The sequence below is a fragment of the Zootermopsis nevadensis genome, unplaced genomic scaffold (genome assembly GCF_977971745.1).
Source record: "Zootermopsis nevadensis isolate Lab colony 2312 unplaced genomic scaffold, Znev_1.0 Znev_ptg000027l, whole genome shotgun sequence".
Classification (NCBI taxonomy): domain Eukaryota; kingdom Metazoa; phylum Arthropoda; class Insecta; order Blattodea; family Termopsidae; genus Zootermopsis; species Zootermopsis nevadensis.
This window is the reverse complement of record NW_028259159.1, coordinates 1,504,449-1,530,571: the sequence shown is the minus strand read 5'-3', so window position 1 is coordinate 1,530,571 and position 26,123 is coordinate 1,504,449. Positions and strand designations below refer to the sequence as shown.

The 26,123-nt window shown below is 34.5% G+C and overlaps 2 protein-coding genes across 3 annotated transcripts; one reads left to right on the top strand and one right to left on the bottom strand.

Annotated features, from left to right (window-relative positions):
- The first annotated feature begins 14 nt into the window (after nt 1-14).
- On the top strand, nt 15-12,950 carry LOC110828541 (uncharacterized). Of its 2 annotated transcripts, none has more exons than XM_022061347.2 (5): nt 15-195; nt 1,591-1,790; nt 2,643-2,834; nt 3,572-11,370; nt 12,296-12,950. In XM_022061347.2, the coding sequence occupies exons 1-5, from the start codon at nt 176-178 to the stop codon at nt 12,572-12,574; spliced, it is 8,490 nt and encodes a 2,829-aa protein (XP_021917039.1). In that variant the 5' UTR covers nt 15-175; the 3' UTR covers nt 12,575-12,950. The 2 variants fall into 2 exon arrangements, with proteins under 2 accessions (XP_021917039.1, XP_021917040.1); XM_022061348.2 differs by lacking the exon at nt 15-195 and adding an exon at nt 271-293.
- A 1,200-nt stretch (nt 12,951-14,150) lies between these two features.
- On the bottom strand, nt 14,151-25,703 carry LOC110828545 (sterol O-acyltransferase 1). The gene is made up of 11 exons (XM_022061354.2): nt 25,451-25,703; nt 23,709-23,788; nt 22,623-22,768; nt 21,374-21,544; nt 20,310-20,458; nt 19,750-19,889; nt 18,943-19,115; nt 17,815-18,100; nt 16,595-16,829; nt 16,340-16,479; nt 14,151-16,083 (listed from the first exon to the last, which is right to left on the bottom strand). Exons 1-11 carry the CDS (start codon nt 25,509-25,511, stop codon nt 16,030-16,032), a joined length of 1,635 nt encoding a protein of 544 aa, XP_021917046.1. The 5' UTR covers nt 25,512-25,703; the 3' UTR covers nt 14,151-16,029.
- Nucleotides 25,704-26,123: the final 420 nt, after the last annotated feature.

The window sequence follows — 26,123 nt, the reverse complement described above, 5'->3', positions numbered from 1 at the left end:
GTCATTTAATATCAAAAGATGTCGGCGTAATTGCCAAAGAAAAAACAATGGAGTGACAGAACCCGTAAAATCAGCTGTATCAAAATGATTTAGTTTGGAAATTGAATATATTTTTAATAATGACAATCGTAAAAGGACAAAAGCATCGTACAATTCTACTCTGTATTCGATAATTATGCCAAAGAAGGAACTAAGGTTATACATCATGTGTATTTACAAGTATCGTATTTCAGTGAGATGGTTCCATATCTTTTCTAACCTCTGCACGTATTGGTGTTTGCAAATATGTTAAAGTGTGTTATGCTTCCTTTCTTCATTATTTATATTGAAATTAAACCTTTAGTGCAGTTCCTTTCCTTTTCGTTCCTTACCTTAACCGGAAATGTGCTCTTGAATAATGAACGCAAGGAAAAATTAAATGTTAGGTTTGACTCTACATAATTGATGTTGTTCGGTTTCTTGTTAAACCACTACGTAATACACTACGGTTTATTATACAAGTTATTACAGTAAACACAGTTCGAAGAGTAAGCAGAATTTAAACTTTCTTCTGTTTGCTATAGGATGCCTCAAATAGCTTATCCTTCACTTTGACTAATTTCTTCCAAGTATTGACCTAATAAAGACTTATGGCAGTGAGATGTCATATTTGCAACTTTGAGGAGTTGGTGTCCAAAGACTAGGTTTTGCTGCCCTTATTTCAATTGAACTGTCATTTTATTAATTCAACTTTAATTGCTGCAAGTGCTTTTAAATTGTGATTATTGAAGAAACATGAAACAAATAGCTATTTCTGCATTTACATTTTCAATTAAACCAATAATATAAAGAAATTTTACACACATATATTAGCAACATAATTCAAATTAATAAATGTTCTCTGAGAATTTACATTTTCTTAAATGTGTATCTTCTTCTTCTTCATTGTCCATGGTCAATCTTGACCGTCGTGACCCCATCAGGGGTTTCTTGCAAAAGTACCATGGTGGTTTCGCCTTGACTTCTGTGGCCAGTCTTTATCCACCAGATTGGAAGAGGAGTATGTAACTCAGTGAAAAATTCATAAATAGCACAGAAGACTGTTTTTTATCTGTGCCATGTTATAAATGATCATACACTGAAACTTTGGTGGATATCAGACTGACTGTTCCAAAGTGATGAGTGTACATCCACACATAATTAAACATATATTCTGTGTTAAATATAAAGTAGAGACTGAAATTCACAGTGTTTATGCAGTTCCATGCTGATGATATGGGTATTGCTGTCTGCCTTCAGTTGAGTTTAGTTATTCTGCCATGCTGCCCTTTTCCAATTATCTCATTTGGTTGTGTGTTAGATAGTTTCACTCATTCAGTTATCTGTGTAATATTTAATCCCCATATATGTAAATATTTGTTTCTTATCTGTGAATGTTAATGTATATGTAAGACATTAATTTTTTTTACTTTTTTGTTTCCAGTGGAATGTATTTAAACATTAATTCTGTGTTACAGCATGCACAATATCTGATACACATGTTTCATCCATGAAAGTGAAGGACTTAATACATGGTTATATATGTAAGGTACTGAGTAAAGATTGTTACAGTGGCAAAAGCCGCGTATGGGAGCGAGACCGACGAGAGAGACTCAAACTTTCCTTCAACAATCTGAGCAGTCTGCTGCCTAAATATGACCCTGCTTCAACACTCAGCAAAGCTGAAATCCTGCAGAAAGCAACTAATTATATCCGTGAGTTGCAGCAAGAAAACGATAACTTGCTGCATGGCAGCTTGGATGAGTTTGCTTGTAAGTACATGTTGTCAGGACACAGCTAACTAACCAACCAGCTCCATTACAAATGGTCTTTTGTGTGCAGTTGATACTTACTTAGGTGGCCAAGAAATTTATGCTGTGGAACCTGAAGTTTCTTCACAGTATTCACAAAAGACCAACATATAAATAATGACCAAATAATAAATTCTGCGTGATAATACTCTCACTTCATTTGATGCTGTGTAATCTATGGAATTAAATAGTGTCATTAATTAATTTAAGATAGACTCAATCTGTTCCCAGGTTTATCAAGTGATCTTCAGAAGTTTAGCAGTCAAAGTTTTAAATGCATTTCTCATATTCCAATTTTCCCATATTGCATGTTTTTAAGTAATGGCTCTGAGAAAGTTGAAAAGTCAGCAGATTCAAATGTTTACTTGGTTACTGACTCTACTGCTTCAGGATTTTCATCTCATTTAGTGAGCAATGATAACTTAAAAAAGGCAGTATGTTATTATTAAATGATCCACATGAAATGGGAACATCTTTCTTCTTGGAAGAAGAATATTGTTATTATCACAGAAAAAATTACAGATTTCTTCCAAATGAATAAACCAAGAGCTGTTTTCAATACCGTGTTACAGAAGAAGTGTAACTATGTTACAGTCAAGTCTGAGACAGCAACAAAAAATTTGTCTTCATACTGGTGGTACCATTGGAAGTAAAATCCTGTAAGACCTATAGTCTTTTCTTAATGTCAGATAAGACACAGAACTGCACACAAATTATCACACTTGTTTTACATCCTACACTGAATGTAGGAAAGCATTAGGTTCATAATAATGTTAATGATTGAAGTTGAATTATGATGTATTTTGTTACCAGCAAAAGAAGTACAACAACTGAAGCAACAAATAGAAGAGTTGGTGAAACGAGTACAGCAGTTGGTAAAACTTCTGCAGGATGCTGGAATCTCCATTCCACCTTATTTGGCAGTAGATTCATCTCGTCCCCTGAGATGGTCCAACAAGTTCAACCAGGAGGATGGCCCTATACTATTGGAGAAGGCAAAGAGGAGTAAGTTATATTTATTTATATACTCATGTTATAGATTAGCTGATTTACCACCATGATGATAAAGCATCCATCAAAATTCAAGGCCCTTTTTGACATTTTGTAAATTACTAATAATATTGTTTTGATAAGGGGTCGCTTCCTTCAAAATAATAAAATCATAGTTTTTGTTTTATATTAATTAACATCACAGAACATGAAATGGTAGGAGTTTAAAGAAATGTTATCAAATTTCTTGGTACAAGATTCAATAGCCCTTAATAAGACTTTCCTGTGCAAAAATATAAAAGTATTTTGTAGGAAGTAGAAAAACATTACAATTATTTATAATCAGTGTTATCTTTGTTATAAATATGGATAAGAAGACAATGTTACAAACAGTTATGATAGAATAAATAATTTTTAAATTTTCTACAAGGAAAGTAAAAGTTATATAAAGTACTCATCATTTAAAACTGTCCATCTTTGAAGACCACCTGTGATAAACAGGTATTTTTTGTTGTGATTCTCATTACTGAGAAATTGCTTTCTGGTCTTGCTTAATTTGCAAAGAAATTCGTTAAGGAAGACCATACTTTGTAAAGTATTAGCTTTTCTTGTTAGGTGGTTCTGTACAAATTTGTGAGAAGTATTAATGTGGGGGGGGGGGGGGGATATTTTGAGGTTATAATTTATGTTCACACAGTAACGTTATAGTTATAGGCTGATAGTTTTAATGTGTATGTGATATTCTTTTTTAGAAAAAGCAGAACAGAAAAATGCTAAAATGGAGATAAAGAAAAAGAAGAAATTGAGTAGAGTACTGATGATAAAAAAAAGTGCAGCAGGACCTCTGAAAACAGTAATTAACAGTTCCCCAAAGGTGATTCCAATGAAGCAGACTCTAAATACCTCAAATATCCCGTCCAGTCCCACAAAGAAATCTACAGTATGTAAAAAATCCAAAGACAAAATAAAACCAGGAAAACCAGAAACAAAATTATTTGGTGACAAATTACCAACAGTGGCACAACTATTGGGGTTGACAATGAATGATATTGATACAACCCCAGCAGGCCATGTTGATTCAGCAACAATATCAGTACATGAAACATCTTCTGTTGCAAGTTCTACATTAATCAACACAAGTGCTCCACTTCCACCTGGCTTTATTGTCATTCAGGGCAGCAATGGAGCTCAACAAACGTCCTTAAGTTCTACCTCTGTGGTGAACCATCACCAAACACAACCATGCGTTGTGATGCCTACCAGCTCTCAGGCGATGACAGCAAAGAAAATAAAAAGAACATCAATGGTATCACAGCCAATGTCTTTGGTACTCTCAAATTCTACCTCTAGTAATGTTGGAGTGAACAAAAGGAAGCAAAATAGTGTTGTTGCAGTAACCAAGTCCCATCTATTAACTGCACCAGTAATAGCATCTGGTATTCAAACTTGCCCTCCCCCTGCTGTTATAACTAATCACAACACAGGACTTGCTGGTTTTGGACCTGGTACACTGATATTAGCAAATGGAAACATTGTTCCTGTTCTTCCTCCACCTCAGACTCTACTTACAGCAACACCAACACGGTTCATTGTCAATTCAAATCATTTGCCACCTCCTGCAAATCCTACTCCAGTGATAATGATGCAGCAGCAGAAGAATGCAGTCACAGTAACTACCTCATCAAATGGTGCTGCTTTGATTGCGACATCGTGTTCCAAACCTCAGCAACGTTTGTTTCCAGTGTTGGTCCCAAAGGTTTCAAAGAAACCTGGGACTTCAGATACTACTGTAACTACATTTGCTAATAAAGTTCCCATCCCAGCATTAACATCACGGCATCAGCCTGTCAAGCGTCAACAGATTCAGGCTCCAGTAGCTAACATTATGACAAAATCTCCAGGCAAATATAAAAATAAAAATGATAATGAAAATATTAAACCAGCTAATGCTGGTCTGCTGGTATGTGCAAGTGACAAAGTTATAAATTCTGGAACCAAGAAGACTGCTTTATGTAAGGTGAAAGAGAGACTGACAAAAATTGTAAGTGCAAATGAGAACAGTAGACAGAGGTCACTTGACGGTAGCAATGACAAAGCCATTGTTACAGATATGAATGTGAACAGTTCAAGAATGAAAAAAGGGAATGGCTTACAGAAAAGAACAGAGACAGCTGAAGAATTTTCTGAGAAAGTCAAAGATAAAGATAAGAATGATGAGACAAAGAGAGTGCTCATATCTGATGCTGCCACAAGAAATGATAAATCAAACTGTAAACAGGATGGATACTGCACTTCTGGTAATGTGGAAAAACAGATAGAAGGCAGTTTAGAGAAAGAAACAAGACTCCTGGATATAAATGAAAACCTTGCAGCTGCAAAGAGAAAGCAAGAATGTGAAGAGGAAGCTAATGAAGAGATTCATAATAAGAAAAAACGAGTGACATATGATATGAAAAGTAATGATTCAAACAATGCTGACATGGAAACTAATAATGCAGCCACTGTGTTATGCCCTGCATTATTGGACAGCACATCACCATCAGCTCTGACAACCCATAAATCTTGTAAATCTGGCACATACACAATTGATGTTCTCTGCATGACAAAACCAATTAAATGTCCCAATATTACAAAGATTTCAGAAGAATCAAAATGTTTGGAGAAGAGTGTAGTTTTGACAGATACTGTGTGTTCTGAAGATACAATTATTGCATCAGAAGGAAATGTAAAAGATTCTAGCCTGCAAGAACAAGATACTGTACAATTAACAGGAAAGGGTAATAGTGAAATATCAGAAGCCTTTAGAGAACAAGTTGCTTCAGAGGATAATCCTAGGCCTTTTGTAAGGTCTGAATCACAATTGACTGTAAAGAATCCACTATTAATTAGTACTTCCACTGTATCAGATATTTGTCAGCATGAAGAAGTAAGCAATGAAACAGATAAATGCAACAGTTTAACTAATTCAGATTTGTCAGTGTCCCAGCAAGTTTATGATACACATAGCTCTGTTGATACATCACAACTTTTACAAGTAATGGAAATTAATAAACTCCCACAGTCACCCCAATCACTAAACACTGTTGAGGTCACAAATTCAGAAGACAATTGCCATCTTACAATAAAAAAGCAGCAGAACTGTTTGATAAAATGTAATTATTCAGTTTCCTTACAAAATAATGAAAACGTTGAAAATGAAGGCAGTAAATCATTACTACAGAAATCCATTGAACTACCAAGTTCCTCATCCTGGCAAGAAGGTAAAGGAGATGTAGAGAAGAGTAAGAACAGTTCAAAATATTCTTCATTACGAGTTGATCATGCTTCCCACGCAGAGAGAGAGCTTTCATCTTCAATATTGCCTCAGCACCATCATGAGATAGATATAAGAAATACAAAGGCACATGACACATGTAATGGAAATTCAGTTGAAACATGTCCTTCAGTAGTAGATCAGGAGAAGAAGTCAGTGATGGACCAAACAGAACCTAATGAGATATATTTAGATAAATCACTGACACTGTTACAGTCTAACAGTTTGTATCCTACATTTACTACCACAGGATTGACAAGTCATTGTAATGAAAACACATTTATTCCCATCACCAGCACTTCAACAGATGTAGACAATGGTCCAAAAACTACAGATAATGCCTCATTAAACATATCTCTCCAAAATTCTGAGTTTTCAAGTGATCTTTTTGCTTCCTTGCAAGTGCCATCAAGTGGACAGCACCCAGAATCTATTTCCCCAACTGCAGCATTTCTTCTTGCATTCCCTCTAGTATCATCATCCAAAGTGGCAGAAATGATAGTAGACTCACAGGAAGAGGTTGGTAGTGACAGCATGCAAGGGGGATCCACTCTCCTGCAAATTGGGAACATTGAACATGATCCTTCACAGCACATATCTAAACCTCATCGCTTAGATGACATAAATGAGATAGCAGGGACAAGCGAGGCAGCTGCAACCAGAATACAACAAAAAATAACAACAGTGTCGTCCCCAGGTACTATTTCAGATAGGGATAATGGGAGAGCGATATCTGCTGGGTGCAATGTGCATGATCAGCAACAAACAGTTGTGTGCAGAAACCATGAAAGAAAAACTGAAGAGTCAAATCAGGAGAGCCAAAATTCAGGAAAGTGTTCTTCCAGCATAACATTGCATTTACAAAATTTCTCCAAGAGCAGTGGTAAACAATGGTCAAATGTTAGTGAAGGTAATGTTTTAGAATCTGGAGACAAACTTCATTCCAGAAGCAGAAGCATTGGTACACAATCGAAAGCCTTTAGCAATCTTGAACGGAAAATATCAGAGGCAAATTGCAGTCAGAATTCTTTGCCATCAACTATAAAAACTTGTTCATCCATAGATGCTGGTGTGTATAATATTCAACTGGATGAAGAGAAAGGGAGTACACATACAACTTGCTTTCAGCAGCAAATGGAGACTGGAAATTTGGCAGTATCTACAAATAACATTCCCCAGCATCCTATCTTGAGCTCACATTCACATATCACAATATTCAAATCAGGTCAGCAGCATCAGGAGTGTCACCCTTCATCAGATTTATTCCAACCATCACTCTCAACGTTTGAACCTGTAACTCAAAAGAATGCATCAAATGGAGACAATACTAAGAGATTAACTGTTAGCACCAACACATTTTCTTCTTCTGTTAGCCAGCATATTGAAGAATTATGCATGAAACCACAGACATCTTTTACTTCACAACACAATGGAACTTGTGCAAATATGAATCTCAAACAGACATTCCTTACAAACAAAGAGACTAATCATACATGTGAAAATCTCTTATCACATGCTCAGCCTTCAGGGAGTACAGTTACAAATCACATTGAAAATCAAAACTCTTTTCATAAGATGCATCCTTCCCAAATGATAAGTGAACAAGGTACAATGACAGAAGGATTAAGAGACAATGATGGTTCTGTCAGCTACAAGCCACTTACATCTTCTACTTCAGTAGCTTCATCTGCAGAAGTCATTAAACATAATTTATCCAGCCATACAGCAAAAAATTCTGCTCCAACTTCTTCACATGTAGATAAATGTGTTTCATATAACAACATACAAAGTTCAGTGCCTGCACAACCCTGTTCATATAATCTGTTCAACAATGATTATTCTGCAGTGCCTTCACAAGTAACTTGCACAGCAGTATTTACCCAAGCTTCCAATAGTAGTGATCAGAATAAGATGACAGGTGCTGCATCATTTTCTGTTGCTCATAATTCATCTAATTTCAGTATTTTGTCGTGGACTACTCTGTCACCAATGACTGCACCAAGTAACATTAATCAGCATGAAAACTTTAATGTCCCACCTCAGGGTACATCTACAAACATACCTCTGCATACTCCTACAGCAGCCACTTCACTACAAAAGGTAATATCTCAGAATACTTCCAGTAATAATGGTATAACAATGCCCATTCCAACAGTCAGTGAAATGCAGGGATTAGTCCACAATAATAACTGCCAGAAACAGTGTAAAAATGATATGGATGTTAGAAAATCTATGAATGATGAAATGCACAAATTGACAGAGTCATTTCCAAACTTATACAATAATGAAGAACAGCAATCACTAGGAATGCCACACCGAGACACAGCTACTTCTCACATACAGTTTCATCGTGAAAATAATGAGAATCAGATTCTAGGTCGACAGGAAGAAGATGCAAATAATGAAAATTTTAAGTTTCCAGGGCCTTCTGCTGCTGATATAAAAAATCACCAACCAACAAGAACTAATCACTCAACTGAGAGAATGAAAGTGTCACAACAACATCGACCTCCAGTGAACTGGATGACTACACCAGATATTCGTACAAGCAGCCATGCAATGACTTCAGCATCCTCCTCTGCTACTATTATTGGTCACCCCACTATAAGCAATGCATCTAATACATCAACATCTGTTATGAATTCTGAAACCAGTTCTGCTCAAATTAATAAGGAATTTGAATTCTGTAGTACTACATCAAATCACAATTTATTCATTGGTAATTCCAATGCCACTGCTCCCACATTTGATGGCAGAAGCTTTGTCGGAAATGCAGCATTATATGGGAACCATGTTCTTTCTTCAAATAGAAATTTGTATACAAATAATAGACAGTCATCCCATTTGTCTTGCCATAAGGAAGAAACCAGAAATGTGCATCATAACCCTACCCATCAACGGCTTATGGATTTACCTGTTCCTGGAGAAAATTATCGTAATGAGGCATATTCATTGTCATGGACACCAAGGAAAGTTCCTTTCACATCAGCATCAATGATACCACCTGACATGAGTGGCAACAACTTTGTTCCTTCTACATTGCCAACCTTAGTTGGAGATTTAGCTTTGGGTACTAATTACCCAATGTCTGGAAATGATGATAGTAGCCATAACAAAGCATACATACATTCAAACTTTGGTGATGAAGAAATTAATAAAAAGAATGTGGTGGTTGGCACATTGGAAGACCGGAGACAAGAAATGTCAGTAAGACACATTCCGAGTAGGCATACAGAGAAAGAATCAGGAATAAGCACTGGAAATGTTAGTAATAAGACAAGGAATAGCAACCAGATATGCACTGAAGATTACCTTGGTACTGCTCATTCTGAAGGTGTGTCATCTGAAGGAACTGCAGTAGTGTCAGGAAACTTTCTTTCTGTTAGTCAGTTGGTTGATCCAGTGAAATCAGGTGCTGGATCATCCAGAACACAAGTAAATGCCACAGCGAGGAGAAGCAGTAATAGCAGGCACGTTGGTGGTGGTAACAAGCATAATACACCCCAGACGAGACAGCATGCTGCATCATCATCATCCAACAAAAGGAACAGTACTACACATAATAGCATTGAAAGGGATAGCAACAAGAAACAACAGTTGACAAACATGAGTTTTTCAGCTGCAGAAGGTACCAATGTTATGCCAATATCAGAAGACAGCAGTGGGAAAGCAAATGATGGAAACAGACCTAGTCATTACTCAACAGAAAATGCCACAACTCATATGCCACCCATTTCCCAAGGCAGTACAGGATTTTCTATACCTGTACATGATATGGGGAACCAGCGTCCTTCATCCATTGCTAATGCTCATCACCATTGGTCACCAAATAGAGGGAAACCAGGCAGAACAGGTACAGCATCTTATAAAGCACCTGTAAGCAGTTATTCTGCTGAGGCTCTCATTGGATTGAGCAGTAGCACACTGAATAATGAAGACACAGCTCACCTGTCACAAGAATCAGCCAACAATAAAATTATAACCCTTCCACCTCCATTGGTTTCTGAAAGATTCTGCCATAATCAGAACTATCATCATCATCATCATCAAGCTGCACGATCCCTGCAGATGTCAACATCATTTAGTAATGAAGCTATCGTAGCAGGAAATTACTTTCCACCTGTTGAATTACCGCCATCACATCAACAGGATGGCAGTGGATCAAGCATTCAAACAAGTAGTCACCATGACAATTTTACCCAAACTCATCAAAATCAACAGCCTTACAGCAACACTTCTTTCAGTTATCCAGCAGCTACTGCAAATATGAGTGGACAGGGACCAGCCAGCTTGTACCCTCCAGCAAACTTTGTATCAAATTCAAATGGCGGACACACTAATGCCAGCATTCCTCCTGTCTCATTGCCAACAGGATTCTTGTCTGATCTTACTGGCAGTAATACCTTTACTGGGGCAATAATTCCACCTGATTCAAATAACCCCCTCATCTTCCCATCACCTATAATGAAAAGCGTATCTGTAAATCGAAACAGTAGTGGTCGACATAACCCTTCATATTTACAAGCATCTACATCTGTTTCTTCCCATCATCATCAGACTGGACAACAAATGCCAACAAGACATGACAACTCAATAGGACAAGTGGCAGAGATCAGCAGAAGTGGTAGCACTAACATGACTTCTAATGATGGTGATGGAAACCGAAGGTTAGGTGACCATGCAGGGGGACTTACACTGCACCACCAGACCAATAACTTAGTTTGTAACAGTAACAGCACTTGTTCTTTAACAAAACAACGTGGAAATGGAAGTAGGAGGAGGATTCCGGATCCAGTAGCCTCAACTTCATCATCCAGCTCAGGAATTACAGGTTTAGTTGATTTGGGATATTTGCCTATGCCACCTGGGATTGGCTCACCCATGCTGGGTGCTGATGATGGAGCATTCTTAAGTCACCATACTAGTGGCACATTCCTAGCACCTCCTGGACCACAGTTATACCCCACAGGCCCCACACCAAACCCTCAAGGAACCCTATACCCTCCAACACCTCACCCACCAACCCAGACAACTTCACAAACCAATCATCATTCAGGCAGCCATCTACCTCCATTTTCATCATGTGCCCCAACACAACAAAATGTCTCACTTTCACGTGCCTCACATCATAATCAGCAGCAGCAGCAAGCTAATACTTCACCAAATGCTACAAACACCAGTGGCAACACTCTTGCCAACTTTAACCTCAGCACAATTTTCCCAGAAATCAATGACAAGGTAAGTTGCTTTGCAGGTAGTTTTTGTAATCTTTGCATCAGTGTTAAAATGTGGTCCAGTCTTAAGTCCTTATTTTGTGGAATCATGTGTGTATGTGCCCCTTCTTAATGATATTTGAAGCAAGGAATAGATTTTGATAATCTGGGTATGAACATCATATTGAGTGATATCCCACCTTTGTACCTTTAATTCCGTTCCCTTATAACATCAACACGGCAGCTGCATGAACTTTTAGTGAGAGGGACACTACAACAAATAGGTGATAATTTATCTTCTATATGCAATGGGAAGATTTATTTGTGACTTATCATTACTTTAGATAAACCCTTTGTTTGTATTATGTGACATTTATATAATAGTATGAATTGTACTTTATAATATGTATTGTATTATTATTATGACTTTTCCAACATCCTATTGTCATCTGATTATCTTATGGATCCTTGGACTGTAATAAAGATGTATGATGTATGTACAAGTTACTGTAGGATCCTGAAGTTCTGCTTGGTTATCCAAACATTATGCAACTTTTGTTGACATCATTTTTGTAGACTGAAATAATGACATTGCAGTGGCATGAAATCGTTGTATAGTTTTACAGTTGATAAAAGTACCTATTGAATTATTATAGCTCTGTATGTGAAATTTGGTATAGAGGTAAACATTTTGTGAGATAGATTTTTTTTGTGTTGATAATTGGAAACATAATGACAGTGTGAAACTATGAAGCTGTATTTTACATCTTTTTGGGCAGAGCAATGGACCTGTCGTAAGACAGAACACTTAATAATAATAATAATAATTAATAAATATACCTCATTTAAACTATTGCATTACCATAAATTCAGTTGATTTTAACAAAATATCTAGGGATTGCATGGATAGTGGTACATATTATTTTTGTATGTATTATTTTTCTTTACAGCAAGTTCCATCCATACCTTCTGTTGTTGGGTATGCAAGTGGAACGAAAAACCTGACTCCAGCAAGCTCATCTCTTTTACCATCTTCTAATGGCTCACAACACCATTCTACACTTCTGCAACCAGGTAGCAGTGATGCAGAATATCCACATCGTGTTGTACCACCTCCTGCAACTGTGCCCAGTAACTGCCTTCCACCACCTCCTGTTCCACTTCACACAAATTTTAACAACTTACTGAGCCATGCTCCACCTCAAGTGTGTAGGATGCAGTGGCCATAATAGAGCTGTTCATTTTACAATAATGCAACAAATAATATATGTTAAAATATATTCTTCTTTAACATAAATGTGTTGTTTCCTCTTCAAGCACTGTTCAATAATGCCTCTGTGTGGGTGCTATTTGCAGTACTGTAATATTTACTGTAAATAATGTCAATATTTTACAGATCAGTCAAAAGCATCTATTATAATAATTATATTTAACTTGTACTTTATAGGAAGATACATATTTGACAACATATTTGCGTGACAGAAGTGCATTCATAGAATTACAAATGTGAATCATTATAAACACTTTGTACATGATTTTGAAAGTTTTGTACCTGATGAATGAAATGTAAATATTTCATGAATAAAGGTAGTTGTAGTTTTTAAACTTCCTTTTCTGATCTGTTTAAGGCCAATGAATGTGACTAGCATGAAAATAATTTGAATCTGAGGAAAGAAACAGTATTTTTTTGTAGTGTTTCAAGAATTCAGTTTGTTTAGAAAGTTACCAAACAAGCTGACTCTGCAGTAATACATAATTTTTTCAAGTCCCATATTCAATATTCCAGTGCCAGCTATTCTGCATGAAGTTTTCTGTTATGTCCTAGATTTTCCCCAGTGTATCACAGGTTGTAATTAAGCAACTTCAATGACACAGCACAGTCCTTGAGAAGCCAAGTCACTCAGCTAATCAAGAAATTTGCTGCCTTTTATAGAATCCTAAGGTTCATTACTGTGTTCACAAGAGCTCATCAATGGTCTCTATTCTGATCCAGATAAATCAAGTCACACCTTCCAACCCTTTCCTTAAGATTCAGTTTCAGTATTATTTATGCCTAGGTCATACCAAATGGTTTTTTACTTTGAATTTCCTAACCAAAACCGTGCATGGACTTCTCATTTCTGCCATACTTGGTGGGCCTAAATGCCCTGCACATTTCATCCTCTTCTATTTGATCATCCTGATATTGGTGCAGTTTAAAAATTATTAAGCTCTTCATGCAATTTTCTCCAGCCTCCTGTTACTTCATACCCTCAGTATGTACCCTTAATGTGATAAATCAAGTTTCACACCCATACAAGACAGGAGGTTAAATATAGTTTTGTTTCATCTTTAGATTTATACAGCACACAGAAAATTGATTCTGTACTGCATGATAGCAGGCATACCCCAAATTTAATTTGCTATTAATTTCTTTGTTAATGCAACTTAATTTGTTACTGTCATTCCAAAATATCTGAACTTCAGCACAGGTGTTATAGACTTAATAATGACTGCCTGTTTGTCACTCCCAGTTAACCATTTGTATTCATCACAATATGCATCCATTTTCAAAAGTCTCACAGCAGGACACAAACTTGTCAGAAAACTAGTTACTGTTCTAACGATGCTAGATCATATTTTCTGTAACTTCATAACAATGCTACAAAGAAGATATGCTAGAGATTATAATTATAAATAATGAGAAAGTCTATGTTATGGAACACTGCAGTTAAATGTTCTTACATTGTGGAGTAAATATCTTGCAGGAATACGAGAGGACAAAGACATGCAAAAGCATCAGCAAGTATGCATGTATGCAAGTCATTCTAAGCATGTAAATAAAGGTTTATTACAATGTATGAATACGTACATAAAAATACAAATTTAAATTCCTACAAATGTTTCAATGTACAAGAAATATTGTATAACAGAATGCTTAAATTTGCATATCAACATGCTTTCTGTGACTAGTTGTACACACTAATTATAAACTTTACTTCCAAAATACTCTTACTTACTAATTTTTAAGCACCATTCAGTATAAAAACATAATTTTCTAAGTTTTTACCATATACACAAAAGAGAGCAATAATTTGCAGAATTAACTAATCAACTAGTGAAGTTACATTTTATAAGGCAATAATCTTTCATGTACATGACACAAAAACATTAGGTTCAGATTAAAACACCTGGTAAAATAGGGGATCAACAGTAGGTACTGAAAGTAAGAAACAATTATTCATGTAAACAGCAGACTATTTCATTTGAACAATAATTTACATTTTCTTCTTCTCAGTACATGGAATTCAACAAGATTTTTTAACCTCTACATTTTTATTAATTAAATATATAATAAACATTGCTTTTATATTCACCATTCTTGAGAATTACTTTAGTTATGCACAACAAATCATCAAATTGCATCATTACATACATAATAGTGCAATATAAAAAGTGTATATATGTTTTACAAAAAAAAATTGTGCAGAAAGTTAACTCTCAAGATTTCTGAAGTTAAAACAGACTGGAAAAAACATTTGTAACATGTGCATTAAGAATATTATATATATATATATATATATATATATATATATACACACACACACACAAGTGCAACAAAAGTCCATTCTCATATAGAAAAAATAATTTTTAAATTAAATGTTACATTAATTTTAATTTTTTTTTCTTCCAGATATGCCCTTTCTATGAAAAATGAATGTGTATACACCACAAGAGAAGGTAGAACAATTTTAAAAAACAGGCAATTATAAATGAATACAGAAAAATTGATGGAGAAATGTTACACAGAGGTGTAACCAATCTCAGAATGCAGATTAATACAAGTATGAATGTAGGAGCTCAATTCGAACATTTGATGAAGTAACATAAATAAAATTTATTTTCCTTATGAGAACAGACTTTTGTTACATGCCGTGTATATATATATATATATATATATATATATATATATATATATATATATATATATATATATATATATATATATATATAGCCCACAAATGGCATTTCAATCTCTATGAATTATCATCAACTCATACAAATGGAAATGGTGCTACAAATTATTATTATTATTATTATTTAAAATTAAAGAATGTTTACCTGAATTTATAAACTGACAATGCAGTGACACAGAAAAGACTCAAATAAAAAAACAATTCATTTACAAATTACATACTTTTCTCTGAAAATACATGTTCACACAATGCACACTTATCTAACCAATAGTTACTGGAAAATTTCAGGATGGAATTAGCCTCTTCTGTAAAAATCATAACAATACACATGTAGACATCTGTGTTTATAATAGTGTTACTTAAATAACTGCTTAATAAAAAAAAATTATGCTGAATGGATCTCATTGCATAAATTTAATAAGGATAAAAACTATACACACCACAGCACAATAAACTCACTGCAAATTTTGCTATACTGAAACACAATGCTACAAAAATAATGCTTATAATTCAGAGTATGTAAATACACCTCATTAAGATTCAGAACTATCTTACTACTGTGTCATACATAATATGTACAACTGAAAAATGTAGAGAATAATAGTACTGTTCTTTATGATATGCAGAAAATGAAGACTTTTAATCAGAGACAATCTTCTACACTACAGCAATCACACTGCTTTTGGAAAATAGCATTCTTATCTTCAGTCTGGTGGTGACAGAAATTACTAAATATTTGAACACATCCATGACCGAGGCACAAAGAAATCTGAAATTGGATCCTGCAAGTTCAAGAATAGAAACATCAAAACTTCCATAAAAAAATATTGCTAGTTCCTAAGTTTGTTTACTGACAGGAAAGATAAAATATGCAAAGTATGGACTTAAAGTATAGTCAAAATGCCACAGAACTCAATGACACACTATGATACCATTTAATTGGACATAAAATAATACCATCTTGGCAGCAACAATGAAGACAAGGCCTGATATAAACATGTACAATATAAAAGAAAGTAAAGAGCAAGTGATATTTACCAAGACTTGTGGACAGTTGACACGGGCATACCATTCAAAACCATACAGACATGAAAGTATTCCAACACCTACACATAACATGAGCCATACAAAGATGTTCCCACCAGGCATTAAGTCCTTTGTCAAGAATACCATACCAACTGCAACCAAAATTTGATCATTAGTTACACACATAAAATTCAGTCTGAGATTAATAACATTGTTTAATGATTATAAATGATATGATATGACACAAAACTGTTTCAGGTTACAAACCTCCAAATCCTCCAAATGCCAAAAATAGCATTGGATAAAAAAACCTGAAGGTAAAGGCAAGAATGTATTCATGAAAAACAGCTGACACAATAAATACAACTAAAGTTGGACCCAAACGTTTTCCTGGTATCAAAATCTCACTAAAGTCCTTGTAGATGTATGTGTACAGCCAATCATGTACAACTATATTCCATAAACGATAGTATGCAGCATGAGAAGATGCAGTCCACCAATCCTGTAATAAGACAGTTCATTCTATAATCTTTATTTTGCCAGAACATATATTTACAAACCCTAGACATTTTATTAATGTTATATTTAACTGCCTGGAGTAGGTTCTGAAGTGAAGTTGTGATTTGAAAGTAAACACTAAAAATAATTTTGGACTTGGATTTGATTAATTAATTTCCAATATAAATTTAAACTAACTCCCTGGTAGCAGAACCTGCAGGTCCAACACCGACAATACCAAAGCCCACCACCAGACACAATCCTTAGCCAACTCCATCCATTTTCCATTCACATAGCCCACCTTCCAAAGATCCATCTTGATATTATCCTCCCATCTCCTTGATCTGCCCAGAGGTAATTTTCCAGGATTTTCCACCAAAATTCTGTATGCACCCCTTGACACTCCCATGCTTGCCACATGTCCAGCAGATCAGAGCCTCCTCTAAGGTGTTAGCAATAGTTTAGTATGGCTTTTAATATTATGTTTGTCTTCAGTTTTATTTAGAAAACCCACAGTAAAATTCCATCACCAACATTATTATTACCACCACCGTCATTTCCACCAGAGTGGTTAATTCTAAAACATTACCTTTCCTGTTTTCTCTGTCTCTTCACAAATGTTTCGCTTAATCTTGTATATATAATCTCTTATTTGGTCTTCCAGCTGATTGTTTATTCAACATATTAATTTTCAAAACACCCAAAGGAATACCATTTCTGTTAACATCCATATATACTTACTTTAACCAATTTTTTTATGTTTCTACTTTCATATCTTATCTGATATCTTGATTTTAGATTTTACCCCTTCTTGTTCATGTCTTGTTACTCTAGAAACTGTAACTACGGCTTGTAATCCACTTACATCTCCGTTAGTCTTAGAAATGCATACCACACAGAAGAGCAAAATGTGTGTTATGGTTCAAACAGACTAAGAGTGAAGTGGATGATTTAAATGAAGCACTGTCCCACTGCCTATGTTTACATACCTTATAGAACATGCGGTCTGCAAAGCGCATTAGCTCAGCAAAAGCATTCATCCAGGAATGGAGGAGGCAATAAAATCCACACAGCAAAACCAATGTTCCAGGCATCATGCTGCCAAACATTCCTACCACCAGTAATTCAGATAAGGGAGTCTTCTGGTTATTTGGCAGCCCAAAATCATGGTATATTGGTATCAAGAACCGCTCAAAAATGAATGCAACATAAAAAATTACACCAATCACTTCCAAGAAGCACCATGCCACAAACTTCCAATGAATTTCTTTTGTCCTGGAAGGAAAATTAATTGTTTAATGTTCTTGATGAATCTAACATGAACCTGTGTCAGACACCTAGGAATGCAGATGTAGTAACAGCTATTGGAAGCGTGCATGTGGAATATACGGAATACAAATTTCCTACAACAGCTTATATTGAATTAAACCATAATTACAATTAGAAGTGTTTATAAAACATTCAGCATTATACAAGAAAAGAATTTTATAAGAAAAATAGTAAAAGAAGAAAAAACCTACCACCTTCCTGCATGAAAAATATTTTCTCACAAACAATAACTTTTAGGGTAATTAAAACAAACACTATTTAAAATTTGAAGTGGGCAAAGATTTATATTTTTTTTAAACTCAATACAAATTTCTGGAGACAGCAAAAGCCATCCACATATGTGTCCCTGTAATACCTTATTCTCTCACATAATTTTCTTCTCTTCTCTGACAAAATAATACAAGTAGTGAATTTATGTTTGGAAAATGACATTAGTATGAAGTCTTCCTAAAAAAAATAAGGAGACAAAATGCAGGACACAGAAAACTGAGGATGGCAGTTTATTCGTAATTATGACACACATATTTAAGATACTTATTCCCATACACAATTAGAAAAGAAGATCGTTTTCAACTCTCTTGAAACAAATAAATACTGCAAATCAGACCTTTAATACAAAATTTTATTTCTACAAAGTATAATCTTGATGAGCAAAAATTCATACTTTCATCCTCTATTAAGACTATGCATTCAACACTGATTACAGTTGCCATAATACTAGGTTAAGTGAAAAATTTGGTTGAATAAAAATGTATCAGCACAACAAAAAATGAATTCACAGTACTCACCGTGGATAGTTATCTTTATACACAAGAGTTGGAACAAATAAGAAATAGAGAAACTTTGAAAATCCAGGACATGGGGTCATTTCTTTTGAGTCCCCAGACTGATGTGGTTTGTAGACTAGAGCACGTGGCACATTACTCCGCACAAATGCATGAGTCTTCATCATTAGGCGAACCTGAATTGGCAAGAAATATAGCAAAGAATGGAATAGAAGCAAAAACATTGCAACTACAGAATGTTAAATTGGCATTGTGTGATAACGCACTTTATTTCAAAAGCAGAACCACTAACTAAAGAAGAAGCTAAATTACATGTAAATATGGCAAAAAAGATAATAAAATCTAACTAATTTCATGGTAATATACAGTTACCAGATATCTACTCTCCAAAAAATTACCAAGTAACATTTAATTTTTGAACAAAATTCTCTTCATCTGTGAATTTAAGGCTCTGAATATTTTAATGAAAAAGAAAGGTCAAGATGGGTCTTACAGTCAGGAAAATACTGTACTTTTGATTACTTGTAGCAGTACTTATTTAATTACCCACATATTTATTATATTTATGTTATGGAAACAAAGTGATTTTCATTGTATCAATAAACACATTTTTACAGCATTCAGAACTTGAATGTGGTGATATTTCAAAATTATCTCAACATTTGTCACGATACCAAGGAATAGCATGGAAACTTTATTCTCCACATTTTTACACACAATATGTAGCATCATAAATTCTATCATAAAGTTTTGTAACAAATTTTCTTAAATTCATGAACACACTGAATAGTAAAAACATATTTTTCCTACCTGTTCCATTAGCAGAGCCATGGATGATGCTGGAGGAAAGTGACTTTCTATGATTTTTATAGCAGGTACACATAGGAATGTTGTCTGATAGACAACAAGAGAAATGAGCCAACCATAATCCCAGCACTTCCTTCCTAGAGCTGGGAAGAAAAGAAAAGAAAAGAAAGAAAAAAAGAAGCAAAGAGGCCATTCTAAATTTGTCAATTCTGAAATATGCTCCACAAAGCAAACGAATCATATCAACAAGAAAATTCCATTATCTGCAATATAAAGACAGCAAATTGAAGCATGTTATAGAAAACAGCGATCCCTGGTTATAAACCACTGCAAAAAAAAAAATCTTTCCACAAGCAAATGGGTGTGAACATGTTTGTCATGAGTAAATATATTTGACACACCAACATAAATGATATGGATGGAATGCAGGATTGACTTGACAAATCAGGGATAGTTTATTAACACACCAACAATGCCATAACTACAGAATTTATAATAAAGTTTCCAAGTGAGGAAGTACTTAGAAGCAAAATATGACAAAGTAACTCGCAAAACATACTTACAATTTGGTTTCCAACAAATACGTTGTGTGCCCCATAAATTGAAGCAACAAAACAGTAAGATGGTTGAGAATGACATCCCGAGCCACAGGAGGAAAACTGTGGTGAACCCTTGAAAGTTCCATCGAATTAAGTCAATACCCAAATTCAGCCTGCAAACACACAAATTTCCCTCTATTAATCCAAATGTTTTGAATGCCAGTCTTTCAGTATACAAAACTACTTTATCAGCATTATCTTATATCTCCATTATGCAGACCTCTAAAATGAAACTAATACATTTATTTTCACCGACTACTATAAAGAACATGAGATTTATGTTTATCTTGGTGGATGAATATGTCAATCTTGGTCTTCTGGGCAGTAACATTGTATGAACTTGTAGGTAGATACCAATGTTATGGAGAATATATTGTCACCAACATCAGCCTTGATAATGACTAGAGATGGTGACAGTATGTTTCTCTGAAACACTGGTAGCTGATATCATACAAATCCACATGGGGTTACTAACCAGAGAACCAACTATAAAAAACCAACAACACACATATCTCAGTCTGCAGAATTTTGCGCTATGTAATCAGAAAGAGACAAATTTATTTTATATTTAGTCCAGTCTAAATATTTCATAAATGCCATCCTTTGATCACTCATCTAATTCACTTCAAGGGCCACTTTACTTAAGGCCCTAAATGCACTCTTTTTGCCTTTTGGCAAATGTTTATATAATCTGATATATGGTACTTATAATATGTATTATGTGTAAATTTCATTCTGAAATATGTTTTACATAATATTTACAAAACATTTAGTGATTTTAAAAACAAGTACAATACCTATTAAGTCTGTGTTACTGAAATCATTATCCAATTTTCCAGTTAATATTCTATTCAGTTTCCTACACAACAGATGGATCCATGAGTAGATGAATGCACCATTTTAATTTAACTTCAATAGAGTAATCACTCATTCATTAATGACGAATGCATGAAAAAATATGTCTTCAAGAACATAATTATTGCATAAATCAGGGCATACCTATAATTTGTTATGCAAGACAGACTTACTTTCCTACAACCACAAGGTCATAAACTGCTGTATTGATGAACAAAATAATAAGTATGACAATGAAGATATTGTAGATTGCTTGAATGTGCTTGACCTCAAACAGATCAGTGAGGAGAGAATTTCGAGCCATAAACTGTTTTTCTGGCAGACCACCATGTTTGTTAGGTTTTCTGAAAACAAAATTAACAAATAATAGATGTTCATATCATGAAATCACCTACTTAAAACCAAGAAAACTCTTAAATGAAAGAATGTTCATTGTGATCTTCTGGGTTGTGATGCCATAGAGTACTGTGTCTCAGTATAGTCTTTCCAAACCTTACGCGGAAGCAACAACTGGACATGACAGTGAAGATAATAATGATGATGACTGGCAAAGAAATACTTACAGTTTAACATGTTATTCAAACCTTGGTATTCCCGACATAAAGTTTAGACTTCATCACAGTCTAAAACATAAGAAGTTAAAGAAGGCTGGAGAAACGTGCATAATTAGGAGCCTCATTATTTTAATTCCCTGCCAGATAAAATAAGGATGATCAAATCAAGAAGAATGAGTCACGTGGGAAATGTATAATTCATTAGAAAAATGAAAAATGTGTACAATATTTTGGTTGGAAACCTTGAGGGGAAGAGTCCATTCAGAAAACAAAGACATAGATGGGAGAATAATGTTAAAATGGATAATAGGGAAATGAGACTGAAGAATGTGGATTGGATTCATCTACCTCAGATAGGAACTGCTGGCAGGGTCTTATAAACATGGTAATGGATCTTTTAATTCCATAAAAGGTGGGGAATTTCTTGACTAGCAGAACATAGTATTGATTTGTCATACAAAATTCAGCACCATGAAGGGAGTTAACTTGTTAAGGGAGGGTCTAACACACTGATACTGATGAACTCAAACCCAAAAACCTTCTGCACAGGTCAGTGTTCTAAGAATACTGCGATCCCTGTACCCTATGAAACATAATCTTGTAAAAACTAATACATGAAATCATCATACAATAAGGTACATTATAAGAAATAACAACAAAACTATATCCTCTTCACTATCACATAAAACTACAAGGCTGAAACACAATGAATGTATCCAAATTTGTATAATAAAAGTAGTAAATGCAGCAAACTCTTTTATAGAGCTTCAAAGCATTTCAAAATAATTCTTTATCTGATAAGTTTGATAATTTCTATTATCATTAGAAATGACATAGAACAAAGGCTAATAAGTCAAGTTATACTTACATTCTGTTTTTATATTTATGTCCATCATCAACTAGAACATATTGATGCTGAAGGGAAGCATCAGACTGCTCCAACTCCTGAATCAGTTCACCCATCATACCAGATAACCTCTCATCAACTTCTTCAACAAGATTGGCTTGCATTCTCTGTGTAGGGTTATAAAAAAATTAAGGAGTAGTTCAATGTAATGCCTTTGTAAATAAAACTCTGGACTGTGATAAGGTAACATTATCATATTATTTAGAAAAACAGTAACATGATAAGAACACCTGTAACAATAAAAAAACAGAATTAATTAATTCCATAGAGCAGAGTCCTTTTTCAGGAGTAACAGTCACTCAGCTAGTCAAGAACTTCCACTCTTTCATGGAATGCAAAGGTTTATTACCATGTTTATAAAAGCAGCCATTGGATCCTATCCTGAGCCAGGTAATCTATCCCACAGCCTCATAACATAAGACATAGTTTAATATTTCCTTCCAATCACACCTAGGTCATCTAAATGGTCTCTTCCCTCTAGCTAAAATTCTGTATGTATTTTTTCATCTCCACCATGCAGGCTACATGTCCTACCAATATCCTCCTCTTTGATTTGGCCCCACTAAAAAAATTTCCATGTAGGTAAAGCATACTCTTAGAGCTGTAAAATTTAGCATAAGAATCCTTATTTGAATATGTTCTGGAAGTATGGAATGGTGCAACATATCGGATCTTTTGCATAAAACATGAAATAAAAAAAGAACAAAGAAAAATCTGATGCTAGCAACAAAGCTGCCTCCTCTCTCCACTATATTTCTATTCAAGCACCTTTTTTCTACAAAAAAGCTACTGCTTATGCATTCAGATAAGTCACAGATACCCTGAACTTTCATTTCATTCTAATTTAAAGTGTTTATGAATAGACCATAAGGGCTTCTTCACAAAGAAATGCATAGTCTGGAAAATATCCATTATTCGGACACATTCGCCTGCATAGAATATTACTCTACAGAATTTGGTTACAATATTTATTAAAAAATATTTATGATTATCATTCAGCATATTATATAGTGTTTTTTTTATATTTGATATATTTTAGGCACAAACCTGCACTTTCTCACGAAAATTCAGTACAGACATTTGTTTAATTATGTTGGGATCAATTTCTTCACTTGCTGAGCCAGATACTGAAACAAACAAAATATGTTACTGCTTTTATCTACTAGCTGAACAATGTTTTTGTGTTAGCTGAATCCTTTTTCTCTTCAAAAAGAAGTGGCCTAATTCCATTTGATCAATGTATGGTTCAAAAATTGAGGCAACAATTCAGAAAGAACATCAAGACTCTCCTCTACAGTTCTGTTAACTTACTGCAGAAGAACTCATTGGTTAGCAAAATTCCACCACTCTCACTTCACTTTATTTTTGAAACACTCATCATTTAAAAGTACTTTTTTCTCAGACATATATTTACACAATTTTCCCCTTTTTATGACATACAGATTTCCCCTCCTGAATAAAGACTGTAGAATCAATGAACTGTTATCATTCATTTACCAAGTTGATGTAATACCATTACTGGAGTCACATCATTCTGTTATCATGCAAATGGGCATACAATTTTTAGTTGTTAAAATGTGTCTTCAATAAAATTTAAATTTACATCCCATATCTTAGCTTTTAAAACAAATTATAGTTTGTCCCAAAATAATAAATAAATACAATTAAGTTTATAGTTTAGATGCGTCATGTTTATGTTTAAAATTCAAATATATATTTATTATTCAAGTCTAAATTGTTGATGTTAAAATTTAAAATTAATATTAATATTCTGCGCCATTCATCGTTATCTCGATGTTACAATATTGCGCTTTATACTACTACATGTTTCAATGTCATAGCATCATCTTCAGGTTTTTTATCTTTAAAACTACTCTATATTTATTAATGCAAGCTTTTCATTGATTGTAGATGTAGATTACTGTTGTGGTTGTTCCTTTGACCTTCTTATTATTTTGCATATTCTGTTGCATATTATGTTAGTTGTTCATTATTCTGTGAAATTATTAACAATATAATTAACATTTGAGTTATTAATATTATTTATATGAAAATGAGTTTGGATATTGTTTTTATGACAATATCCAAACTCATTTTCATATAAATAATATTAACAACAGTAATCTACATCTACAATCAATGAAAAGCTTGCATTAATAAATATAGAGTAGTTTTAAAGATAAAAAACCTGAAGATGATGCTATGACATTGAAACATGTAGTAGTATAAAGCGCAATATTGTAACATCGAGATAACGATGAATGGCGCAGAATATTAATATTAATTTTAAATTTTAACATCAACAATTTAAAAGTTTGTGTATAGACTTGAATAATAAATATATATTTGAAATAAATACAAGTTTCTCGGTAATGGAATGATACATTGCATCCACTCTGAATAAAATGATCTGACAACTTGAAGAAACGTAAAAAACCTGTTGAACTCTACTGAATCATATGGTTGTCTCCTGGGATGCTGTGCCATGTAGTCTGGTAGAAGCCACTGACATTTCAGAGGTGCTTGCTGCTTCCATCATCATTGCCCTGATGATGGAGGCGGCAGGCACCTTTGAAACATCAGGTACACATATACCAGACAACATGGTACAACAACCTTGAGGACAGTCAACTTCATACACAATGCCATGAGAACCTGAAATCTTATTTCCTCAACTTTATTTTACAAAAGCATGCTGTCCACTCCCTTAAGAAAACAAAGATTATGACAACTGATAAATTCTGATAATGTGAAGTTGAACCCAGAGCAATAATTTTATAAAAGCATACCTCTATTCTTGAGTCCATCTTTCTGTAACAAATGAATACTAGCTGGGGTCCCGTTTTGCATTTCAAATCAGTTCTGCTGATAACCGTCCAGAAGCGGTATGCTTAATGACAGTTCCTCTGAAACGATCAGTCACACATTACACGCCCTCAAAGGGGCATGCTTGCACTATAAACCGGTCCTAACCCATGCCATTGATGACCACATCCTTTGGTGCGTTCAGAGTACATGTGTACGCAACGGAAGACAAAACCACGTGATTTATCAGTTGGTTAAAGGGTTGCAACATACTGTTTATTTCGTAATCATATTTGAACGGTGACGAAAAGCTGATTATTCTTATTGTTTGGCACATGATTTTCTGATTGAAATGTGGGAAAATATGAGATACATAGAACAGTTATCTGTGCACTGAACATAAATTAAAATGCAAAGAGTAATTTGTAATAGGTGTAAGCTTAAAGGCGATGTACAGTATGCTACATGCGGCATGGGATTTCCATAGCATGAATAATCCTGCTCAGTTGCATTTCTGACGAAATATTACACATATTCCAGTCAGTAATATTACTACGGTTTATTACTCTACTCTGAACACGTAGTCTTCGACTTTCAAGTTGCAAAATATTAATGAGATATCATGCTGTAAAAATACATGGAAGTGTATTCTTAACA

What these genes read in the sequence shown, in the direction of transcription:
- LOC110828545 (XM_022061354.2), bottom strand. Translation starts at nt 25,511, where the DNA reads ATGCAAAACGGGACCCCAGCTAGTATTCATTTGTTACAGAAAGATGGA. An exon ending in TGGCTCTGCTAATGGAACAG is followed by an intron (nt 19,116 to 19,749) that starts GTAGGAAAAATA and finishes TTGCCAATTCAG; the next exon opens with GTTCGCCTAATGATGAAGAC. An exon ending in GGCATTTGGAGGATTTGGAG is followed by an intron (nt 16,480 to 16,594) that starts GTTTGTAACCTG and finishes TTTTGGTTGCAG; the next exon opens with TTGGTATGGTATTCTTGACA.
- LOC110828541 (XM_022061347.2), top strand. Translation starts at nt 176, where the DNA reads ATGCCAAAGAAGGAACTAAG. An exon ending in ATGCCAAAGAAGGAACTAAG is followed by an intron (nt 196 to 1,590) that starts GTTATACATCAT and finishes AGATTGTTACAG; the next exon opens with TGGCAAAAGCCGCGTATGGG. An exon ending in ATTGGAGAAGGCAAAGAGGA is followed by an intron (nt 2,835 to 3,571) that starts GTAAGTTATATT and finishes ATTCTTTTTTAG; the next exon opens with AAAAAGCAGAACAGAAAAAT.